A 23,315-nucleotide genomic window follows, 5' to 3' on the forward strand; every position below is an offset into this window, starting at 1 on the left:
GTCTAGTACTGGAGTATAATAATACAAGTACATGAAGAAATAATGAAAATAAATTGATTTAGAATAAAGGCAAACCTTAAAGTATACGGATATTCAATATTCTGAACCTGTTACAAAATCTAAAAATATTTGCAGCATTTTTTACCATACATACAGTATTTTAAACTCTTGCTTATCAAAATACGTAATACATTTTATACAAAAAAGGAACACTTTTACATGGAAATACAGCAAGAAAATATGTAATCAAATATTTACAGAAATGTTTACCAATACCTGTAAAGATTACAAGTCCATTGTCATGAGGGCACTTCTACAAATGCAAGGTGCCTTCATCAGGTAACACCGTCAATTTTGGGGGCGGTTCAAAGTAGAGTTATGGCCACTTGATCATAAAAATATTGCCAGAATTGACAGTGTACTCTATGCCTTTGACCTTTACTGTATAGAAGTACTACTATAATAAAATAACTAGTCAAACAAAAAAGGGTTGCTTAAAACTCTACAATACTCTTTGAATATTTTCATGTTCTAGCTGCAAATACAGGTGCTAGAGTAAAGTAATTTACAAGGAGTGGTGTATATTGTGACATTCTGGCACTCTTAAGACTCGAGCCAATTTTACCATCTGATTTTAAGTCACAAGTTACCTGATGAAGGCACCTTCCATTTGTAGAAGTGCTCTCATGACATTGGACTTGTCACACTTGGTAAATTAAGCTAATGGCTTACTGAAGTTAGCCAAACAAAACATAGACCCGTTTTAACCACAGGGGCCAGTATTAAACTCATTTAGGGGCAAAATGGCCTATATATACTGTAGTATAACATGTAACACAGTGTATATAGGCCATTTTGCCCCAAAAGAAGCTTGATATTTAAAATATTTATTGGCCATTTCTCAACAAAAAAAGAATTTAATACTGGCTCCTGTGGTTTAAACAACAGAATATTTTTGTATACCAGCATTTAAACATGTCATGTATTTGTGTTAATACCACAATGTAGGTAATATGATACAAATTTTACAAAAAATAACAGACAGTTGTACAAGGACTGTATCTGCAACAGTTTAATGTCAGCCTGACCATTTCTTTAGATTTTTTGTAAAATTTGTATCATATTACGCACAGCAGTGTGGTATTAACACAAATACATGATATATCCAAAAGAGGACCGCAGTTGCCATATCTCTGTTACCATTATACAGTCTAACCTGTCTTAAGCAGCCAGCCAAGGGAAGCAGACAATTTGGCCGCTAAAGCCAGGTGACCGCTGACCGGAGGTGTAGCCAGTATATGTATTTTTCAGACTTCTGACCAGTCTATAGCCTTTAGGCCCGTTTCTTTTTGGGTTTTCCATTATTATTTTACCAGGATACAATGACGTGCATTTGCCTTCGCAATACGAATGGTCTTCCTTGCAATCTAAAACTCCGGCGTGTGTTTTTTTACTACAAAAATTGTTACAGACAATTTTCCAACTTCAAAACAAGTTTGTTTACAATTTTCGCCATTTTGGTAAGGGAAGCTACTCTCGGCGCTTATTGTCTACGCTAAATCTAAGATTGCCGTTACGTTCCGTAAAAGATAGAGTGGTTTATTTTTTTTTCAAACACAATTAATTTCGTATAAATTTAATAGTATTTTGATGACAGAAGTATAAAAAAAAATCACAAATATTATGCTACTAATTAGTTATCGAGTATTATCTTTAACCGAGGTCAAACTGTGAACAACAAAATTGACACGAGGTGACACGCTAATTACCGATAATTACTGGCCATTTGATCATAACAAAAGGGGATTACACCTTTGGTTATCAGTTTTAATTGAGAAGCTCATGTCATTTTGTCGTTCCTGTGGTGAAGTCCCGCGAAACTTAGCAACCACGTGCTTCTCAAAATCGGGTATCTTCGGCGATTATTGCCTAAAAATAATTGGTTTTGGAAGAAAAATGGCCGCTGAAAGGGGTCAAATACGGCGGTCGGGAGGCAATTTCGGTGGCCGCTGGCCGCGGACGGCAGGTGGCCGCTGAATAAAGTGATAAAATAGAGGAAAATCCGTCGGGGGCGTCATAAAATGGCCGCTGAACGGAGGTGACCACTGATCGGAGGTGACCGTTAGTACAGGTTAGACTGTATATGGCAGTTTTTGGACTGTTCGCAGTATCAAACTTGCAGTTCCTGAAACCTCTTACAAGACTTTGTTCAAGAAGTTTTCTGTAGTTACTACTTTGAACATTGACTGACTCTGAAAACCACTCTCTGCTATAAAACTTCGAAAATGGGACTGCACTGTCAGTGAACAGAATGTTATGGCATGTACTACCATGTGACTCATAGGAAAACATTTGAATGTATTTTTCCACAAGCTGCTTTTTTGTGAAGGATGCCAGTATTTTCATCTGATCTGTTTCAATTTCCTTTGCTATTCTGTAAGTAGAAAGGACCTGTTCCAATTCCTCAGATAGTTGATCTGGTTTGTCCATGTACTTTTTGAGTTCTATTTCGCCATTTTCAAGTAGAGAGTTTAGTTTGTCCATGAGAAGTGCTTTCTCATTGCCTTTCAGTTTTCCTTCAAACAGATTTCTTTCTGGAATCATGTAGTTTGGCAGATGGTTTTCCTTTACAGCTTTTTTCAAATACTTAATAGCATCACCAAGTCTTGCCACTAGATTGTCCTGACAAAATTTTCTCTGCGGGATTTTCTCTGACATCCACAACATGACATTTTTTACCACATATGAACTTATGTCATCGCTGATTGGTTGTAAAACATACTTTGCTATGAGCTTCAGTATGATAAAAACCTTTGTTTGGACGATATTGAAATCTTCAATGAGATATATCTCAGCTTTGGTGAAACAGACTCTCCATTGAAGATCTTCATCCTTGCTTCCCCGCAGACCAACTGGTACTACATAGGCTGGTAGTCCCAAGACATGAGTTATAGTTTTCCGGCAGGGCCAGCCACTTTTCCGCTTTCGTTTGCTCCATTCCTCAAGAATTGGATTTGCTCCACATGGCAATGCACAAACAACATCAGTTTTTTTCGTTTTCAGATTCAGACATGACAGTATGAAAGATTCAATGGGGTTTTGAACTGTGTTTTTTGGTATGGAGGGGCCTTCTTGAGGTTGATAATTTGTATTTTCTGCCAACCATCCAGCCCTAGTCTGACAAATATCTTTGTTTCTGGTCATAAAGATTCTACTTGAAAGATACTTTTCCTCATTTTTTTCAACCAGAGCATATTTATGTTGCTGAAAAGTTTCGCTTTTACCTTCACTTTGGAGTTTTAGAAGGACATATCCATAGGGGATGTTCTTTTGAACTGCCTGAAAAATTACTTTGCCATTTTCTGTATTCAAGGGGTGTCCATTGATTAGACAGAAAACACCATGGTTTATTTGAAGAACATCCAGATCATTACAGTGATTTAACCCAGTGCCTTCACGTTGACTTCCAACAAATATTTTTTCAATGTCATCTCTGTTTAAGAGCTTTTTCGTTGAAATGTCTTTAGCTTCAGATAATTTTTTAATTAAACTGGTTCTTTCCTGAATTCTTTTCGGACTGAAGCCTATTTCGTCCAGTTGCCTGCTCAAGAGTTCTGATAAATTTTCCTGGGATGCCACATTTTCCATGATTGCCCATCACTGACTGTAAAAAGAAAATTCTTTGATAACTAAAAGAATTATCAGTACAATGAAACTAGTATGAACAATGATAGAACATTTAAGCATGCCCAGACTTCAGGAGATCAAATATTCAAGTTTCTGGAAAACTGGATTTTCATTGTTGCTATGTTTATTTCAACCAATCAGAGTACTTCACTTACAGTCTAAAGAAACTGTTGGATTTTATAAAACTTACTTCTTCATGTATGTTTCTTTCTATTTGTTACATCTGTGTTTTTATAAGCCCATTTGAAAAACAGGACGTGTTATGGGAACACCCCTGGCAGGCGGATGGGCAGGCGGGTGGTCGGTCGGCGTCCACAGACTTTGTCCGGAGCATATCTTCTTCATGCATGGAGGGATTTTGATGAAACTTGGCACAATTGTTCACCATCATGAGACGGAGTGTCATGTTCAAGAACCAGGTTCCTAGGTCTAAGGTCAAGGTCACACTTAGAGGTCAAAGGTCAAATTCAAGAATGACTGTCCGGAGCATATCTTCTTCATGCATAGAAGGATTTTGATGTAGCTTTGCACAATTGTTCACCATCATGAGGCGGAGTGTCTTACGCAAGAACCAGGTTCCTAGGTCTAAGGTCAAGGTCACACTTAGAGGTCAAAGGATACTAGAATGTAAACTTTGTCCGGAGCATTTATTCTTCATGCATGGAGGGATTTTGATATAACTTGGCACAAATGTTCACCACCATGAGGCAGAGTGTCATGCTCAAGAACCAGGTCCCTAGGTCTAAGGTTAAGGCCACACTTACAGGCCAAAGGTCAGATATAAGAATGACTTTGTCTGGAACATTTCTTCTTCATGCATGGAGGGATTTTGATATAACTTGACACGAATATTCACCACCACAAGACGGAGTGTCATGTGCAAGAATAAGGACCCTAGGTCTAAGGTCAAGGTCACACTTAGAGGCCAAAGGTCAGATACAAGAATGACTTTGTCCAGAGCATTTCTTCTTCATGCATGGAGGGATTTTGATGTAACTTGGTAAAATTGTACACCATCATGAGACGGAGGGTCATGCGCAGGTCCCTTCTTTAGAATTACTTTCCTTTGTTGTTACTGTAAGTAGAGATAGTACCTAAGTTTTTCAAATCATAGGTTTGAAGTTAAAAAGCTTTGAAATGAAGACAAATGTCCATATATTTCTCAAAAACAGAAATATAGACAATATTTTAACCAGAAGTGTGGAGTTATGAGCATTTAATATTTTCATGTTAACGAAAATTTTGTGATCAAGGAAATGTAACTCTTCTTGAACATGGACAGCATAAACATCAAAGGGACATAATATAGTCAATATTTTCAAATTGGGTGCATTTGATTTAACATTCAACTTTGATCTGGATTGCTAAATAATGATCCATGATACTGTGTGCTAAAAATTTAGAACATCTAGAACAGTCTATTAACAGAAAAACTATGCTTCAGCATAATCTAAATAGTTAAGCTCTAACTGGGACTCGAACCCAGGACCTCTCACACCTAAGGCAGACACTCTACCACTTCCCTATAACAGCAGTAGCTAATAGCTATGCAGTTTAATTGCTGGATTACATTGCGTGAACTGGAACAATAATCGGTGAACTCCGGATTATCGGCGTATTCGCTTTGTTACCTAACGGCAATTTTTTTGTAAAGAAAAAATATAATCTAATGCTGCCAACGTCATAATCGGTCAAATTTGCCCAAATTTCTCTGACGTGTTGTCCAGAGTATGAACTTACTAACTGGTAGTACCAGTGAAATATTACTTACACTGAATCTTTTATATTTGCCCTTTTTTGCAGCTGTCGAACGGCAAAGACGGTGAGTTTTGTCCAAATATAAGTAATTATTTTACCAGTTTTGAGAGGATTTCAATTGATGGGAGATTACAGTTACAAACAAAATACCTTTCTGCAACACATGGAGTCATTAGCATTCACTGTCAATCAGTAGTATGGCTAAGATCGACTGTCATTCATTCATTTCAAAGTTTCATAGACAGAGTCCGTTGTTTACATTTTTATCGTAACCGGTGCACTTGTAAAAATCACTTTAGTTTGAAAAATCAAAGTATGCGAAGAGCTATGGTATGGTCTCTACTATAAGTAGTTTATATTGTAACTTTTTTATTACTAGTTGTAGGGAAAAATCGAGACCACTTTTCTGTAGTACAGCATGCATGTGACACCCAATTCTGAGGTGTAGTTTGACCTATCTCTACCTGGTAAGATTTTTGTGTGGACTTACAATTTTTTTTTAGCTCACATGAGCCAAAGGCTTGAGTTATTGTGATCACAGTCCAGCATCAGTAAACTTTTACTTTTAAATGACATGTCCTTATAAACTGCTAGGCCAATTTCATCCAAACTTCACAGGAATGTTCCTTTGGTTAAGCTCTACAACAGTTGTTCAAAGAATTGAATTCCATGCAGAACTCTGGTTGCCATGGCAACCGAAAGGAAAAACTTTTTAAATCTTCTTCTCAAAAACCAGACTAAAGCCCTAGAGCTTAGATATTTGGTGTGAAACATTGCCTAGTGGACCTCTACCAAGTTTGTTCAAATCGTGACCCCGGGGTCAAAATTGACCCCGCCCGAGGGGTCATATGATTTTACATAGGAAAATCTTAAAAAATCTTCTCAAAAACCAGAAGCCCTAGAGCTTAGATATTTGACATGTAGCATTGCCTAGTGAACCTCTGCTAAATTTGTTCAAATCATGAAAAATTGACCCCCGCCCCAGGGATCACTTGATTTTACATAGGAAAATTTTCAAAATTTTTCTAAAAATAAACCAGAAGACCTAGAGCTTAGATATTTAACATGTAGCATTGCCTAGTGGACCTCTACAAAATTTGTTCAAATCATGACCCCGGGGATCAAAATTGGCCCCGCTCCAGGGGTCACTTGATTTTCCTATGAAAATTTTCAAAAGATAAACCAGAAGGCCTAGATCTTAGATGTTTGACATGTAGCATTGCCCAGTAGACTTCTACAAAATTTGTTCAAATCATGACCCCCGGGGTAAAATTGACCCCGCCCAATGGGGTTACTTGATTGTACATAGAAAAATCTTCAAAATTTTCTAAAAATAAACCAGAAGGCCTAGAGCTTAGATATTTGACATTTAGCATTGCCTAGTGGACCTCTACAAAATTGTTCAAATCTTGACCCCCAAGGGTCAAATTGACCCAGGCCCAGGGGTTACTTGATTGTACGTAGGGAAATCTTCATAAATTTGCTAAAAATAAACCAGAAGGCCTAGAACTTAGATAATTGATATGTAACATTGCCTAGTAGACTTCTACAAACTTTGTTCAAATCATGACTGTACATTGGAAAATCTTCCAAAACATTTCTAAAAATCATCAGTTTGACATTTAAAACATGTAGCTCATATTACTCAGGTGAGCGAACCAGGGTCATCATGACCCTCTTGTTTGATTTTTTTTTTTTTTTTTTTGTGGTACAAAATAGGTATTACTTTCAAATTTTAGGTGTAAATTTGTTTGTGCATACACAGATTATGTGTGTGTTTATACATGTTCAATATTTTATTCAAAGAATTAGTCTAGCTATTCTACTCAACCTGGCATCAGTGTCACACCTTTAAAGTTAAAGTTTTGCATGCAAGGACATATGGCTCTCATTTAAAGGCTTATAGCTTTGAAACTTAATTTTTTAGCTCCACTATTCAGAGAACAGGAGGGCTATTCTACTCGCCACGGCATTAGCGTGACCTTTCTTGGTTAAAGTTTTTTGGCAACCTTTGTTTTTCTGTCATATCTTTGTTATTATTGCTTATATCTTACTGTAACTTTACATAAACATTGTTCATCATACAAACAAATTATGTACAGGGGCTGGGCCCATTATACCCAAGGTCAAGGTCACAAAGTTGTTGTACTTGAAATTATTTTCATTTTAATTTTTTTTTTGAAAGTTTCCTTTATAGACATATCTGTGGTACTTTAAAAGATAATGACTTGAAATTAAAAACAATTCTTTATAATCATCATCTGCATGTGTGGTTACAAACCCCATAACTCTTACTGTATTTTTGACAGAATTTGCACTTTTGCACTTGATGTTATTTTGCAATCTTCGCTTTCTGGATATAACTTTAATGCAATATAAGATAAAGACTTGAAACTTAAAATGTATCTTTGTCATCATCATCTGCATGTGTGGTAACAATCCCCATAACTCTGATTAGTATTTTTGACCAAATCATGCCCCTTTTATACTTAAATTTTTTAATAAACTTTTTTTTTTTGGACGTAAGTTTGGTACTATATAAGATAATGACTTGAAACTCAAAATGTACCTTTACCATCATCATCTGCATGTGTAGTAACAATCCCAATAACTTTAATTTGTTGTCTTGACAGAATTATGCCCCTTGGTGTATCTTCCTTTTAAAGTGGAGGTCTCTTATTGAGACATATATTCATTTTACTGTCAAATCGCCGAATAGTGGAGCATGCTGTCTTACAGACAGCTCTTGTTCTTTTTCTATGTCAATTTCGAACCTCACTGGATCAAGTCCCATAACTCTGACTTACATTTTGGCCAAGTTATGACCCCTTTTTGTATTTGGAAAATCTTGTTACTATCTTTAAAACTAATGCAGATATTGAATTGAACTTCACAATCATGTGCCTTCAGATTCATAAAACTAGATGATAGCATCAAGTCCAATAACTCTGACATGCATTTTGGTTAAATTATGCCCCCACCCCATTTGGACTTAGAAAATCCTGGTTAAAGTTTTGCATACAAGTTACTATCTCAAAAACTAATACAAATATTGAATTGAAACTTCACACATTTCTTTGGGTTTATTAACTTGGTTGTAGCATCAAGTCCCATAACTCTAACTTGTATTTTATAAAATGATGTCCCCTTTTGAAGTTTTGCATGCATTTTACTACTCAAAACTAATGTAGATACTGGATTGAAACACTATAGAAATTTTAACATTTAAAACAATTCATATAGCCCCGCCTGCTTAGCTCAATAGGTAAGAGCGTTGGTCTACGGATCTCGGGGTCGCGAGTTCGATCCTTGGGCGGGGCATATGTTCTCCGTGACTATTTGATAAACGACATTGTGTCTGATATCATTAGTCCTCCACCTCTGATACATGTGGGGAAGTTGGCAGTTACTTGCGGAGAACAGGTTTGTACTGGTACAGAATCCAGGAAAACTGGTTAGGTTAACTGCCCGCCGTTACATGACTGAAATACTGTTGAAAAACGGCGTTAAACCCAAAACGAACGAAAACGAACGAATTCATATAGCCAAATATTGGCTGTCTTACAGATGGCGCTTGTTTATTTATCCTCTGCTAAAGGCAGAGGAATATTGTTTTGGTATTGTCTGTTTGCCTGTTTGTCTATCTCTCCGAAATTGAAAATGCTTATTATTTCAAAAGTGTTTCCACTAGAATCACCAAGCCTCACATAATTATTAAATAGCACATGACCTTTCATGACATGTTGTAGTATCCCCCTTTAGGTAGTTTGGGTTTAATTTTTCTCCCTTGATTTGGAAAAGGAAATGAAAATGCTTGTGATTAAAAAAGTATTTTAATTAGAATCACCAATCCTCACAAGGACTGATTAGCTCCTGACCTTTGCTCAGTTGTTGTGTTTTCCTTCTTGACTCAATAAAAGCAGTATTTCCCCTTGATTTAGTAAAAAAAGAAGGATTTTTAGCTCGACTATTCGAAGAATAAGTAGAGCTATCCTACTCACCATGGCGTCGGTGACAGCGTCACACCCTGGTTAAGTTTTTCGTACCAGTCCACATTTTGACAAAGTCTTCTGAGATAAAGCTTTGAAACTTTTAACACATGTTTACCATCACCATGTCCAGTTATAGGCAAGAGTACATAACTCTATCAAGCATTTTGGTTGAATTATGGCCCCTTTTTGACTTAGAAATCTTGGTTAAGTTTTTCATACCAGTCTACATTTTGACAAAGTCTTTTGAGATAAAGCTTTGAAACTTTCAATGCTTGTTTACCATCACCATGTCCAGTTGTAGGCAAGAGTACATAACTCCATCAAGCATTTTGGCTGAATTATGGCCCTTTTTGACTTAGAAATCTTGGTTAAGTTTTTCGTACCAGTTTATATTTTGTGTAAAGTGTTTGACATATAGCTTTGAAACTTTTATAAATTGTTCAGTATAATAGTGTCTATCAATAGGCAAGAGTACATAACTCTTCTTCTTTGGCTGAATTATGGCCCTTTTTGAACTTGGAAATTGGTTCTGTTTTGTATATGTCCATGTTTTGTCAAGACTATTTGACATATGACTTTTAAACTTTAAACACTTGGTTTATCAACATGATTTCCATCTGTAGGCAAGAGTACATAACTCTGTCAACTATTTTTACTGAATTATGGCCCTTTTTGGACTTAGAAATTAGTTAAATTTTTCATACAAGTCCATATTTTGCCTGACATATAACTTTACATATTTGCCATCATGGTCACACATTGCCATTTATTGCAAGACTAATCGAAATCCACAAATACAGGAACATTTTTTTGTTTAATTCATTTTTTTCTTTTGTCTGAAATCTATGGAAATATTTTGACCCCATTCTTCAATCAATTCTTCGAATAGTCGAGCGGGCTGTCATCAGACAGCTCTTGTTGACTTTTCTAAGAAACCTTTTAATTGGTCTTCATGAAATTCGAGTAGATGTCTATAGGGTGGTGGTGTACACAAAAGTTGCACCAGAATAACTTCAGTCACCAGAGATACTGCCCTATTATTGTTTCACAATCCATAACTTCCCACATTACAAAGTAGTACACTAATGATCATGTGTATTGTATCTTGAAGTTCATGAAATTTTATATAAATACCAGTTCATTTTATGGTGGTGGTAGTGTTATTTCTAGAGCTCAGAAAGGGCGGCGTGCTGTAAAAAAGGGGTAGGGAGCTGCCAAAAAGGAGCAGGGCACTGTTTTTAACAGGAAAGTTGCAGTAGTTGCATTTTCATATGTTTATAGTTATGTATTCATAACATTTATGATTATTAATTGTGCACTTACAAAAGAATAAAGTGGTAAATGATATCTTCTCAAACCCAGGAACAGCTCTAGAGTTTACAGATGGGTTTTTACATTACTTTGTACTTCTGGTCAAAACATTCAAGCCTTTTTCTTAAGAATGTCAACTTATTCATGAGAATATGAAATATGGAGGCCTTTATATGTTTAAGCTTGAAACCATGATCATGTTACAACATAATGAAAAGGTCTGTTTCAGGTCACATTGTAAACTAATCTTTATCAAAATTCATTTTATATTGATTAGGTCTTTTGTCAATATTTCATTACCAGGAAAGTGCTATAAAACTGTAAAAAAATATATCCAAAATTAACTATCCAGATACTAATACACTTTCGGAATGTCATCTGAAAATGTTTTTTTACTTGGTTTACTTGATGCATTAGGGTAAACCAGAGATAGTTTTTTAAATTTTAATGTTACTTTTCATATTTTCATGAAAAAAATACGCTGATTGTCAGCTTTTTTGAAGGAATTATGGGCGCTTTTCAGGTGGTCCGCTTACAGACAATTAATTTATTAATTGGTGCCATTTTGTAAGTACAAAGGATCAGTACTCTTTATGAATTAATTTCAACATTTCATTGATTCTCATTGACTATACTCGCGGTGACTTAATTTACTGATAAAAAAAATCGGCGAGGCATGTCTAGTGTGGGATTTAGTGGAAGAGCAAATGCAGAAGGGCACATTTTAAGGGCAGCGTGGCAGCAATTTAAAAGGGCAGGGCGAGGTCGCTCAGCTGTGTTGCTCTAGAAATAACACTAGTGGTGGTGTATGCATATCTTTCATCAGGAACTCTTCAGTTGTTGCAGAGTTGTTGCCCTTTAATTGTTTCAAAATACAAAAAAAAAATTAAAAATCTCTTAAAACAAAGTATCCCATTGAATTTATCTTCCTGAGACTTTATACAAATATAGCCCACTACAGGGTAGAGGTTTTCTCTTTAATTTTGTAAAAAGTAGGAGCCAACACACTGTTACACAATTTTTTTGTACATAACTTCTGAATATCAGGAAATTAAATATCTTTTTATAATAAAGTCCTGGTATCCCAGCTGAATGGAAGTTTTAAGTTCTGTATTGAAAGAAACACTGATTGGTAGGGGAAAAGACCTTACGAAAATGAAGAATCAATTTTGCTAAACGTGTTTAGAAAAAATAACTTTAATAGTTAGATATCAGTGTTGATGTAGATGTTGTTTACTAAATATGCACTAGTAACAAAATCAACTGGAACTAGAATAATGATTTTCATTGCTACAATTTACTTTTATTTGCTTAAAGAGAAACTGCAACTAAACAATCTTAAGAAAACGATACATTTAATGAATGTTTTAACACAACACTTGCTATTTGCCTGTAACTTAATGTTACGTCAAATACATTTCTGAATTTGGCACACATTTATACAATTAAATTGTAAATGTCAGTAAAGAAATTTCAGTAAAAATAAATCTGCACCTTCTTACAACTTCACTCATTTTACATCCGTGTCTCATTTTTCAGAAGTACAAATACATGTATAAAAAGTTAGTTTGATTTTAACACAAAAAAAAAACAAAACAAATAATAATTCAAAACATGTAGTAACACAATTGCTTTATCAAAGCTGGAGAGAAAGGTGACTATTCCAAGCATATTCTAAAACATATACTAAACAAACTAAACTATATGACTGAGTGTATTATTCCATTTTGCTGAAATTCTGACATACTAAAAAACATGACTCGAGTTTTTTGCTATAATTCTACCTGTCATCAGACTAACACATTATATACAGAAACAGATCAGTTTTAGCTTCCAATAAAATGTAAATATACATACCTTCAAAACAAAACAGTCACTTTAAAATGCTGTTTTTCAATTTTTAGCTGTCAGTTTATTGTTTTGATCACTCGCAAGAGGAAGAGGGGAAATACAGTCGTTTATAGGGTGTGAAATTAGATAAGAAAACTTCGATATCATAGTTGTCATGTATCTGTTGTAAAGATTTATTGTTTTCATGATTATAAAATGATGTTACCCATTGTATTTTATCATAAAATTATTTTGTTTAAAGCGCCCAAAGGTAAAAATGTCTGTCTTTATTTTGGTCCAAATACTTCGATATCTGGTCCATAGTATGTCATCAGATTAAACAATTTTGGGCAAGATTTTCCAATGCATGGCTAGTTGCAGTCCTGAAGACAGTGGTCCAAGACCAAGTTTGGGGGCCTCCGTGGCCGAATGGTTAAGGTCACTGACTTCCAATCACTTGCCCCTCACTGATGTTTGTTCGAGCCTCACTTGGGGCGTTAAATTCTTCATGTGAGGAAGTCATCCACTGGCTTGTGGAAGGTCAGTGATTCTACCAAGGTGCCTGCTCATGATGAAATAATGGACAGAGGGGCACCTAGGGTCTTCCTCCACCATCAAAGCTGGAAAGTTGCCATATGACTTATAATCGTCTAGGTGCTAAATCTAACCCTACAAAAACAAATCAAGACCAAGTTCACTTTTAGGGATCAAAAGCTGATAGTGACCTGTTAACCCTTTCATACATCAGTGATCAAAGGACTTTCAAAATTGAACTTTGCATTTATTTAATAGAGGATTGCATAGGGGACAGACATATGAAAAAGTGAAATTCAGGGCTAAATATTTGAAGTTGTCTAGTATTGCAAGGAATGTCCACAACTTCGACTTTTTAGTGAGACTTCAACAGTTAGGATACACATGGGACACACTTTCAAGCTACAGTGGTCAGTGTGTGGTAGTTATTGCAGTTGGTTTTAAAGATACATATACTGACATTGCACAAAACTTGAATTTGCAACCAGTGGTGCCATTTTGGGTTCAGATTATGTTGATAAAATACAGCTCTCATTCTTTTTTTTTCCAGAAAAAGATGGTACCTGGATTGTCCTTGACAGTTCTGACACAGGGCAAATATGATTTTGAAATGTTCAACAGACATATGCAGGTAATGTGAAAATGGAACAAGATATATAAAATTTGAGTTGGCAAGAAAGTGATAAAGCAATTGAAAGGTTTAAGGAGATCCTGCCTTGGGATTGGACCTAGATACTCACAGTTCTGTCAATATCTAGGGTTCGCACAGGTCTGGAAAAGTCAGGGAAAATTGAATTTTTGCATTTTGTCATGGAAATGTTATGGAAAATTTAAAAATCATCATGGAAAGTAGGAAAGTGATCTGGAATAAATCTGTATGTGCATAAAACGATTACATCTGTTTTAATTTAATATCAGAAAAATTCAGATTTAAACGCTTAATCGAACAATCAGTAATTTACGTCAGTATTGGGGTCGAATCTGGTTGGGTACGAAATGACCGTTAAGTTTACTGTTGCACCGTTTCCGGTTTATTTTCGTTGTGCTTTTAAAAACGAAACTAAGCGTGAAAAGCTAAAAATAGCAAAATATGAGTCAGAAAAGAAGTTGCCGATACAACACTAACTGGGAAAGGAATTAACAGTTCAAAGCATGGTTAAAGCCTTTCAAGTCGGATAACAGGAAAGCCTTATGCACCGTCTGTGACAAACTTATTGATCTGTCAAATATGGGCGAAACTGCAAAAGGACTGCTAAAGAAAAGCAACAGGAATTAGAGCAGTTGGACCTTAAATTTGACCATAAACTTGACTCACTAAAACAAAAAAGAGTAAACAGCTGTTGGAACTTGAAAAAGAAAAAAAAACAACTGAAGTCTTATTTTGCAAATAGTTTGAAATAAAAGTCTTTGTTTGCCAATAAAATGAGTGTATCATTGCATTTATTTCGAGTTTCGTATGTTTGGATTGCGTCATGGAAAACCAGGCAATGTCATGGAAAAGTCATGGAATTCTTGTATCCAAGATCTGTATGAACCCTGTTATATATCTCTGCATACCAAATAACTCAGATAGACTTAATTGAGCAATTAAACCAAAACATACCTTCCTGTGATAGGTAAATAAAAATATTTGCAATTTGTGTTCTGTAAATGTACTCATATTTACATACATACCAAGTAAAAAAAATCTGTGTTATTAATTGGCCTTGATTGAGTTTTTGAAAATCTTGATTCAACTGAAAGTCTTTGGCTATATGTAGAAACTTGGTGTACTGTAAATCAGTGTTGTTGGTATTGAATTTAATTTTTGTGGACTTCATGTTTGATTTGATTGATAGACTCAGTCCCAAATCCAGTTAAATTTCTGTTTGATTTGAAATATATTATCTTGAAATAGCTGTTTTGACTGAAACTTACAAGTGTTATATAATAATGAAAGTAGTAATTTCAAAATATTGTACGAAAAACCAGCAAACTTAGTGAAACATTTTGATCATTTTCAGGTGAGCCTGGTGTTGATGGGACTAGTGGATATTGACATGTTGAGATCAGGGCCTGTATTGAAGGAGAAAGATACTGGAGATGTCAGCAAATTCCTCAACAGAATTCTCGGACTGAGTGTAGAAAAACAGAACATGGTAAATAATTGTTTAATTCTGTCAGCGCCATTTTTATGCCCCCGAATGTGGGCATGTTAATTCTGTAATACTTTGATCATTTAACCTAACCAGTGTTCATGGACTTCTTACTAGTATTAATCTTTTCTTTGCAAGGATTTGTGAGAAATGACAACATACCTGTATCAATCAGAAGTTTACCATATTCTGTATTCATTTGTGAATGAGAACATACATCTTACCTGGGATTTGAACTGCTGCTTACAAGTTTTATGCTCTAACTTTTGAGGGAACTGAGCAGGCACATATCATAAATATATCCCATATATACTTTCAGTATAATTATAGTCTGTTAACTTCTGTGTTTAGATAAAAGGTCCAGTTTCACAAGAACTCCTGGGGAGCAGACATTGAAGTTGACATAATTTTGCAGAAACCAAAATTTATAACAATAAATGTTAAGTAGATTCAAAAATAGACCATGATATATTTATATACTACATACTAAATACTAGCCTCTTATTGTAGATATACACATGCTGTAAAATGATAAGATATAGTGAACAATACTTCAAACACAGTGTAACATTATTTTGGTTATTGTTATAACTAGAGATGATTAGATAGTTCTCATTGTCAATATTCAAAATTAATGCCTGCTGTAAAGTATTAATAGAAGATATCATAATGCTGAAATGTACAGGTTAAATGAAACATACCAATACATAATTATGTATTTCAAGGCATTTGGTACACATACACTCACACTACATCAGACAAAGTAGAAGTTAAATAATTTTAAACAATTTCAGTAAAGATTAAAGGTACTAAATGTAGGGTAGCTGGGAAACCGAAACATTTACTGAGGTTATCAGACCAAGAAAAAAAAATACATTGTGAAGAAGTGTAGATAAATAAATTCTTGCTTCACACAGTAAATATACTTGAAGTTAAACAAATCAATTTGAGATAAAGAAAACTGTTAGGCAAACAGAAAATATGATACAAACAGAGATGTGCTTGATTTTGATCTAAGAATATTGTTGAGGTTTGCAGTAATTGACAGATTTTAAGGAAATCTGTAAAATTGTCCATTTGTTAAGTGTCAGGTATCCCAAAGGTCAAGGTCACTGAGGTCAGATATTGTAAAAGTGTTGGTTGAAGTTTTGTGACATGATTCTGGTTTTCACTGTACCTTCAGGTTGATAGTTCTGCCCAAGCCCCTTTCTTCTCTTAAAAATGTGGAAGGGCACCATAAGCAGCCAAATGACCAGACTTAGTGTTAGCATTATATGAAACTCAACAAAACTAATTTCCTGAATGTAGGCAGTATAACTAAAAATACAAACTTCAAGAAGGAACAATCTATTTTAGATATATGTGTAGTTATCTGTACCAAAGTATGTAGACTAAGAAAATAATCAAAATATCATTTTCTGAAATGAGTTACAGTCTAACCTGTCTTAAGCAGCTAGTCAGGGGAAGTAGACAACTTGGCTGCTTAAGCTAGGTGACCGCCTATCGGAGGTGCAGCTAATATATGTATTTTTCAGACTTCTGATCAGTGTTCAATCATGACTTTAGCCTTGAGGCCCATTTCTTTTTCACTTTTCTATTATTATTTTACAAGGATACATTGATGTGCATTTGCCTTCGCAATATGAATGGTCTTCTCAGCAATCTACAACTCTGACGTGTTATTTTTTAACAACAAAAATTATAAAAGACAATTCTCCAATTTCAAAACAAGTTTGTTACAATTTTCGCCATTTTGGTAAGGGAAGCTACTCTCCACGCTTACTGCCTACACTAAAATCTAAGATTACCGTTACGTTCCGTAAAAGATCATGTGGTTTATATTTCCTTCAAACACAATTAATTTCGTATAAATTTGATAGTATTTTGATGAAAGAATATAGAAAAAATCACAAATATTATGATACTAATTAGATATCGCGTATTATCTTTAACTGAGGTCAAACTGTGAACAACATAATTGACATGAGGTGACACGCTAATTGCCGCTAATTACTGGCCATTTGATCGTAACAAAAAGAGGATCACACCTTTGGTTATCAGTTTTAATTGAGAATCTCATGCTCATTTAGTCTTTTTAGCTCGACTATTCGAAAATAAGTAGAGCTATCCTACTCACCACGGCGTTCGGCGTCACACCTTGGTTAAGTTTTTCGTACCAGTCCACATTTTGACAAAGTCTTTTGAGATAAAGCTTTGAAACTTTCAACACTTGTTTACCATCATCATGGCCAGTTATAGGCAAGAGCACATAACTCCATCAATGATTTTGGCTGAATTATGGCCCCTTTTGACTTAGAAATCATGGTTAAGTTTTTCGTACCAGTTCATATTTTGACAAAGTCTTTTAAGATAAAGCTTTGAAACTTTCAACACTTGTTTACCATCATCATGGCCAGTTATAGGCAAGAGTACATAACTCCATCAGGGATTTTGGCTGAATTATGGCCCCTTTTGACTTAGAAATCATGGTTAAGTTTTTCGTACCAGTTCATATTTTGACAAAGTTTTTTAAAATAAAGCTTTGAATCTTTCAACACTTGTTTACCATCATCATGGCCAGTTATAGGCAAGAGCACATAACTCCATCAATGATTTTGGCTGAATTATGGCCCGTTTTGACTTAGAATTCATGGTTAAGTTTTTCGTACCAGTTCATATTTTGACAAAGTCTTTTAAGATAAAGCTTTGAAACTTTCAACACTTGTTTACCATCACCATGGCCAGTTATAGGCAAGAGTACATAACTCCATCAGGGATTTTGGCTGAATTATGACCCCTTTAGACTTAGAAACCTTGGTTAATATTTCGTACCAGTTCATATTTTGACAAAGTCTTTTCAGATAAAGCTTTGAAACTTTCAACACCTGTTTACCATCACCATGTCCAGTTATAGGCAAGAGTACATAACTCCATCAGGGATTTTGGCTGAATTATGGCCCCTTTTGACTTAGAAATCTTGGTTAAGTTTTTCGTACCAGTTCATATTTTTATAAAGTGTTTGACATATAGCTTTGAAACTTTTATCACTTGTTTAGTATAATAGTCTCTATCTGTAGGAAATAACTGTGTCGTCTATTTTGGCTGAATTATTGTCCTTTTTGGACTTTGAAATTGCCTCATATATTGCCATTTAGTGCAAGACTTAACGAAATCAAAGTAATACAGGAACATTGTTTGTCTAATCTATTTATTTCTTTAGTCTGAATATCCGTGGAAATATTTTGACCCCATTCTTCAATCAATTCTTCGAATAGTCGAGCGCGCTGTCATCAGACAGCTCTTGTTTGTGTTGAAGGCATGCAAAACTAAGCAATCACGTGTTTCTCAAAAATCGGGTATCTTCAGCGATTATCGCCTAAAAATTGGTTTTAGAAGAAACATGGCTGCTGAAAGGGGTCAAATATGGCGGTCGGGAGGCAAATCCGGTGGCCACTGACCAGAGAAGGGAGGTGGCCGCTGAATAAAGTGATGAAATAGAGGAAAATCTGTCGAGGGCGTCATAAAATGACGACTGAAGGAGATGACCGTTAGTACAAGTTAGACTGTATTTAGCTGAAAAAAAATAATCGCGGGTAAAATATTTGGGAAAATTGGAGACAACACTGCTAAGACCTTATTGTAGGCTTAGGTGGCTATTGACCTAGAACCTCATGCAAACTATGCACTTTTTACCTCTAGGCAGGGAAAAAGCATGCATAATTGCCACACAGATTAGCAATCTGAATAGAAAATTATGTAAAGATGAAATAAGTTAATGCCCTGGGGAAAGCTTGACATTTTCTGTGGTGAAATTTGTCAACAAACAGACGATTTTTTTGAAAATGTCAAAACCCACAAAATCTCACAAGGTAAAATATGTTGAAAAGGCTACTGCTGGAAAAAGAACAATCTCTGCTACCCATATATATGACATGTGTCAAAGTATGGGAAAAATATCTGCGATGGTAAAATTCAACAACAACACTTGAATATTTATCCTTTTTTTTTTTTTTGGAAAAATATCTAGAAATATGAGAAAATCTAAGAAATCAATTTCAGGATTGTTGGATGCATGACTGTCTTATTATGCGTAACATTTAGCATAGATAGGTTACTTTTCCTTTGCACTGATATAACACGGACAGGATTAGGATTAACAAAACGGTGTTTACTCAACAATTTCACTATATAAACAGATTGTTTCCCTTGTGTAAAGAAGGCTTAGGGTAAGTGTCGACTGTGTCTTGCACAAGTTTCTTTCTTTTTTCAGATATTCACATATTTTACAGAGTGTATGAAACTTGGTATACAAAATGCAAAGAAAGAAGGAAGGTTAGTGTATTTATTGATAGTTGTGAGTGAAGAGAATCTACTGTTTTTGACAATTTAGGTGAATGTTGCAAAATAACACACATTTTTAGCTCAACTTTTCAAGGAAAATGTAGAGCTATTGTGCTCGCCCCGGCATCGGCATTGCCGTCGGTTAAAGTTTTTGATAAAGTCAAATATCTTTGTTACCGTTGGTTAAAGTTTTTGATAAAGTCAAATATCTTTGTTACTATCAAAGCTATTGACTTGAAACTTGAAACTTAAAATAATTATTTACTATCAAAGCCTACACCAGGAGAAACAATCCCCATTTGAATATTGACAGAATTATGCCCCTTTTTAACTTAGAAATTTTGGTTGAAGTTTTTGATAGTCAAATATCTCTGTTACTATCAAAGCTATTGACTAGAAACTTAAAATACTTGTTTACCATTAAAGTCTACACCAGGAGAAACAAAACCCATAACAGTAATCTGATGTGAATTTTGATAGAATTATGCCCCTTCTTAAATTTTTGTTAAATTTTTTGATAAAGTCAAATATCTCTGTTACTATTAAAGCTTTTGACTTGAAACTCAAAATAGTTATTTACTATCAAAGTCTACACCAGGGGACACAATTCCCCAAACTCTGATTTGAATTTTGACAGAGTTATGTCCCTTTTAACTTGGATTTTTTTTTACTGGCAAAGCTCTAATTCAAAGTCAAGCGCTGAGAAAAGTTGAGCACGCTGTCTTACTGACAGCTCTTGTTACTGTGCTTCCCTGTGTAGAAGATGAGGTATACTGTTTTGGTCATGTTGATCTGTCTATCAGTTGGTAGACAGTTTGGCTTCCAAATGATAACTGCAAAATGCTTTTGCCTGCAGTATTGAAACTCCAAAGGACAGTTGCTTGTGGTTAGTAGATAACAGTTCTATAGGGGTAAAAGGTCCTGTGACCTTCAGACTGCCAAGGGCTCAACAGCTTGAGAAGGCTTGGACCTACAGTGGTCAAGCTGCACAGGATAATTGCCTGTTGTCAGTATATGACCCTATTGTTTTAGGAATCTGTGGGTCAAAGGTCATTTTGACCTTCAAACTGAAACCTGTTTTGGCTCAGTCATGGAAGGCTCTCCACGCAATAGTAAATCTTAGTAAGATGATTGCCTTTAGTCAGTAAATGGCACCTATAATATTGCAGGTAATGACCTTAAGACTTAAAACAGTTTCTGCTCAATAACTCCAGGTCATGGGCTTACCAAAGTCAGACTTTATTATACAGGCTGTCTAGCGTCCCTAAAATTCCTACTTTTTCCTATTTTTTTTCAATTTGGCTAAAATTCCTTTTTTTTTTTTTTTTTTAAATCAAAGGAAATTCCTAAAAAGGCCCTATTTTTTCACAAAAAATCCTGATTTTTTAACTTTTTTGCAATGATCAAAAAGAGAAAATGTCTTAAATGTTGTTTAAAAGTTCTTCTAATTCAGAAAAAAACAGTTTAGCACAGTTCAAAGCAGTTTACCAGTGGTAGACGTCTTTTCTGTAAACAAAGCACTATTTGTGAGTTACTTTTGTGTCAATCACATAAAGGTAAGCACATTACATGGTCTTTAAAGTCCATATTTTAATTTGAAAATTCCTAAATTTAGCCCTAAAATTTCCTTAAAATTGTACCAAATTCCTAATTTTAGCCCTATTTTTTTGTACAAATTGCCCTAAAATTAGCCCTAATTTTTTGTCAGGGTATGCTAGACAGCCTGTTTATAGGATGATTGCCAATGATTGGATGACCCCTATTGTTTTGGGTTCAAAAGTCATGGTCAGATTTAAAGTATAAATGATGGATTAAGGCCTCCACATGCTTTAAACACTTGAAGTATTTTATTTCTTAATTGGAACTAAGACCAGTTTGTGTTTAATTGTTTCAGGTATAATGAAGGAATGCTGGACATCACAGCATCTTCTGTAGAGATGGTTGGCAAACCGAAGGAAATCTTCAAGGAGTACAACAAAGGCCATACATCCACTAGGTTTGATCCTTCTTTATGGTTTTAGAAAAATGATAAATGTGACGTTGTTCTGTTCCATGGGCATAACTTGTTATGGTTTCAACCAAATCTGCATTCTAATGGGGACATGAATTCTCAGATTTCAGATTTGATTTCATGAAAATCATAAGGATGTTTTGTTTGGATTTAATTTGACACAACTCGCAGAAATAATAACAATTTCACAGTATATGAATGAACTTGTATTAAAACACTGCCAAAGGAATAATTGAAACAGTTTCTTTATAATACATGCTGCAAGGTTCACTAGAATTTTGTATTTCTATTGTGATCAGGTTGTGTCCATCATTTGTGCATCAGTCCGTCAAGTCGTCCGTCTGTCGTCAACATTTGTGTTTAAGGCCATACCAAATTGATTAATAGTTCTTCGGAAAATTTTCAAAAAAAATGGGAGCGAGCGAGCGAATTTTTTTTTTTTTTTTTTTTTTTCTCAATTTTGTCTTTTTCAGAGGCGGGTAGCTTTTACATGGAGCGAGCGGGTAATTTTTTTTTTTTTTTTTTTTTGCAGTTATGATTATACATGAAGTTAACATTTCTTTAAGAATAACACGGAACTTAAACATTTACAGTGTGACTAAGACAGTAGATAGCTTTTCTGTATGTTTTAAAGACTACATGAATGGTTTTGCAAATAAATTCTTGCTAAAACTCACTGAATCACTTTGTTTTTATTTTGTATTTATAATTACTGAGGGATGAGTGTCTTATTTTTAATTTTGATTGTTCTATATTAATCTGAAGGCGTGCCCATTTAACGGCAGTGGATGAGGAATATTTAAGACAAACAGGCACCCAGGTGGAATAACATATCTTCTGAAACCCATTTAGATGGCTTCGACACATGAGCAACTTTGTGCCCCTAGTGTAACTCCAAACCGTAGAGGTGAGGGGAAAGTAATAAATCACTTGACCAATGAGACCAAACGGAGTGCACGTCTTACAAGTCGGGCTTTGTTTTCACTGTATAATTTGAACAATCGTAGAACGTGCCTACTTCATCACCTACCGGCACATCGAAGGCCATGTGTGGCACTAGCACAGACACTTCAGATTTAAAACAACTGATGAACAAATGGTGAACAACACCATAATTCCTGACTTTTTGAGTTTGTGTCATCAGCTACATGTATTACAAACGCATGGATTCCGATCAATATCACTTTGACGCATTAAAACAGCAATAAAACCTGTTTACCGTTATCATTCCGGACCGCGTAATCAGAAAAAAAAAAAAAAAAATTCGGCGATTTTTATGTATGTGAGGGCGGGTGAATTTTTTTTTCTTTTTCTTGGGACTGAAATCATTGATGCAGTAGTTCCGACAACTGACAAATCAATTTGGTATGGCCTAAACGACATCTCCTCCAAAACCAATGAATGGATTGACCAGAGTTGTTCAAACGGTTCCGCTTGGTTGCACATAGGGGCTGCCAGAGCTTCAAATGACCTCCTAAACCAATGGTCCGATTTTGAAATAATTTCACACAGTCAAGTGATCCTTATGTCACCCTCTATCAAGATTGTTCAACTTATACCGAATCGTCAAAAAACATGGCCGCTAGAGGGCATGGTCACTTTTCCCTATATGTATATAGTGGAAACGCTAAAAATCTTCTTGTATGAAACTGCTTGCCCGATTTTAGAATAATTTTATACAAATGGTCCTTGTGTGACCCACTACCAAGATTGTTC

The 23,315-nt window shown here is 35.2% G+C and overlaps 2 protein-coding genes across 3 annotated transcripts in view; one reads left to right on the forward strand and one right to left on the reverse strand.

Moving 5' to 3' along the window:
* The window catches only part of LOC123553943 (protein strawberry notch homolog 1-like), an 83,423-nt gene that overhangs the window by 50,060 nt on the left and 10,048 nt on the right, over nt 1-23,315 (forward strand). The window contains exons 23-26 of the mRNA XM_053548647.1: nt 13,663-13,743; nt 15,116-15,250; nt 19,518-19,579; nt 21,483-21,584. Coding sequence (XP_053404622.1) covers nt 13,663-13,743; nt 15,116-15,250; nt 19,518-19,579; nt 21,483-21,584 — 380 coding nt within the window. The remainder of the gene's footprint in view (nt 1-13,662; nt 13,744-15,115; nt 15,251-19,517; nt 19,580-21,482; nt 21,585-23,315) is intronic.
* Nucleotides 1,521-15,661, reverse strand: LOC123553944 (uncharacterized). Of its 2 annotated transcripts, none has more exons than XM_053548649.1 (2): nt 15,472-15,661; nt 1,521-3,664 (listed from the first exon to the last, which is right to left on the reverse strand). In XM_053548649.1, the coding sequence occupies exon 2, from the start codon at nt 3,646-3,648 to the stop codon at nt 1,930-1,932; it is 1,719 nt and encodes a 572-aa protein (XP_053404624.1). In that variant the 5' UTR covers nt 3,649-3,664; nt 15,472-15,661; the 3' UTR covers nt 1,521-1,929. The 2 variants fall into 2 exon arrangements, with proteins under 2 accessions (XP_053404624.1, XP_053404623.1); XM_053548648.1 differs by lacking the exon at nt 15,472-15,661 and adding an exon at nt 12,606-12,705.

The sequence above is a fragment of the Mercenaria mercenaria genome, chromosome 7, assembly GCF_021730395.1.
Source record: "Mercenaria mercenaria strain notata chromosome 7, MADL_Memer_1, whole genome shotgun sequence".
NCBI classification, from domain to species: Eukaryota; Metazoa; Mollusca; class Bivalvia; order Venerida; family Veneridae; genus Mercenaria; species Mercenaria mercenaria.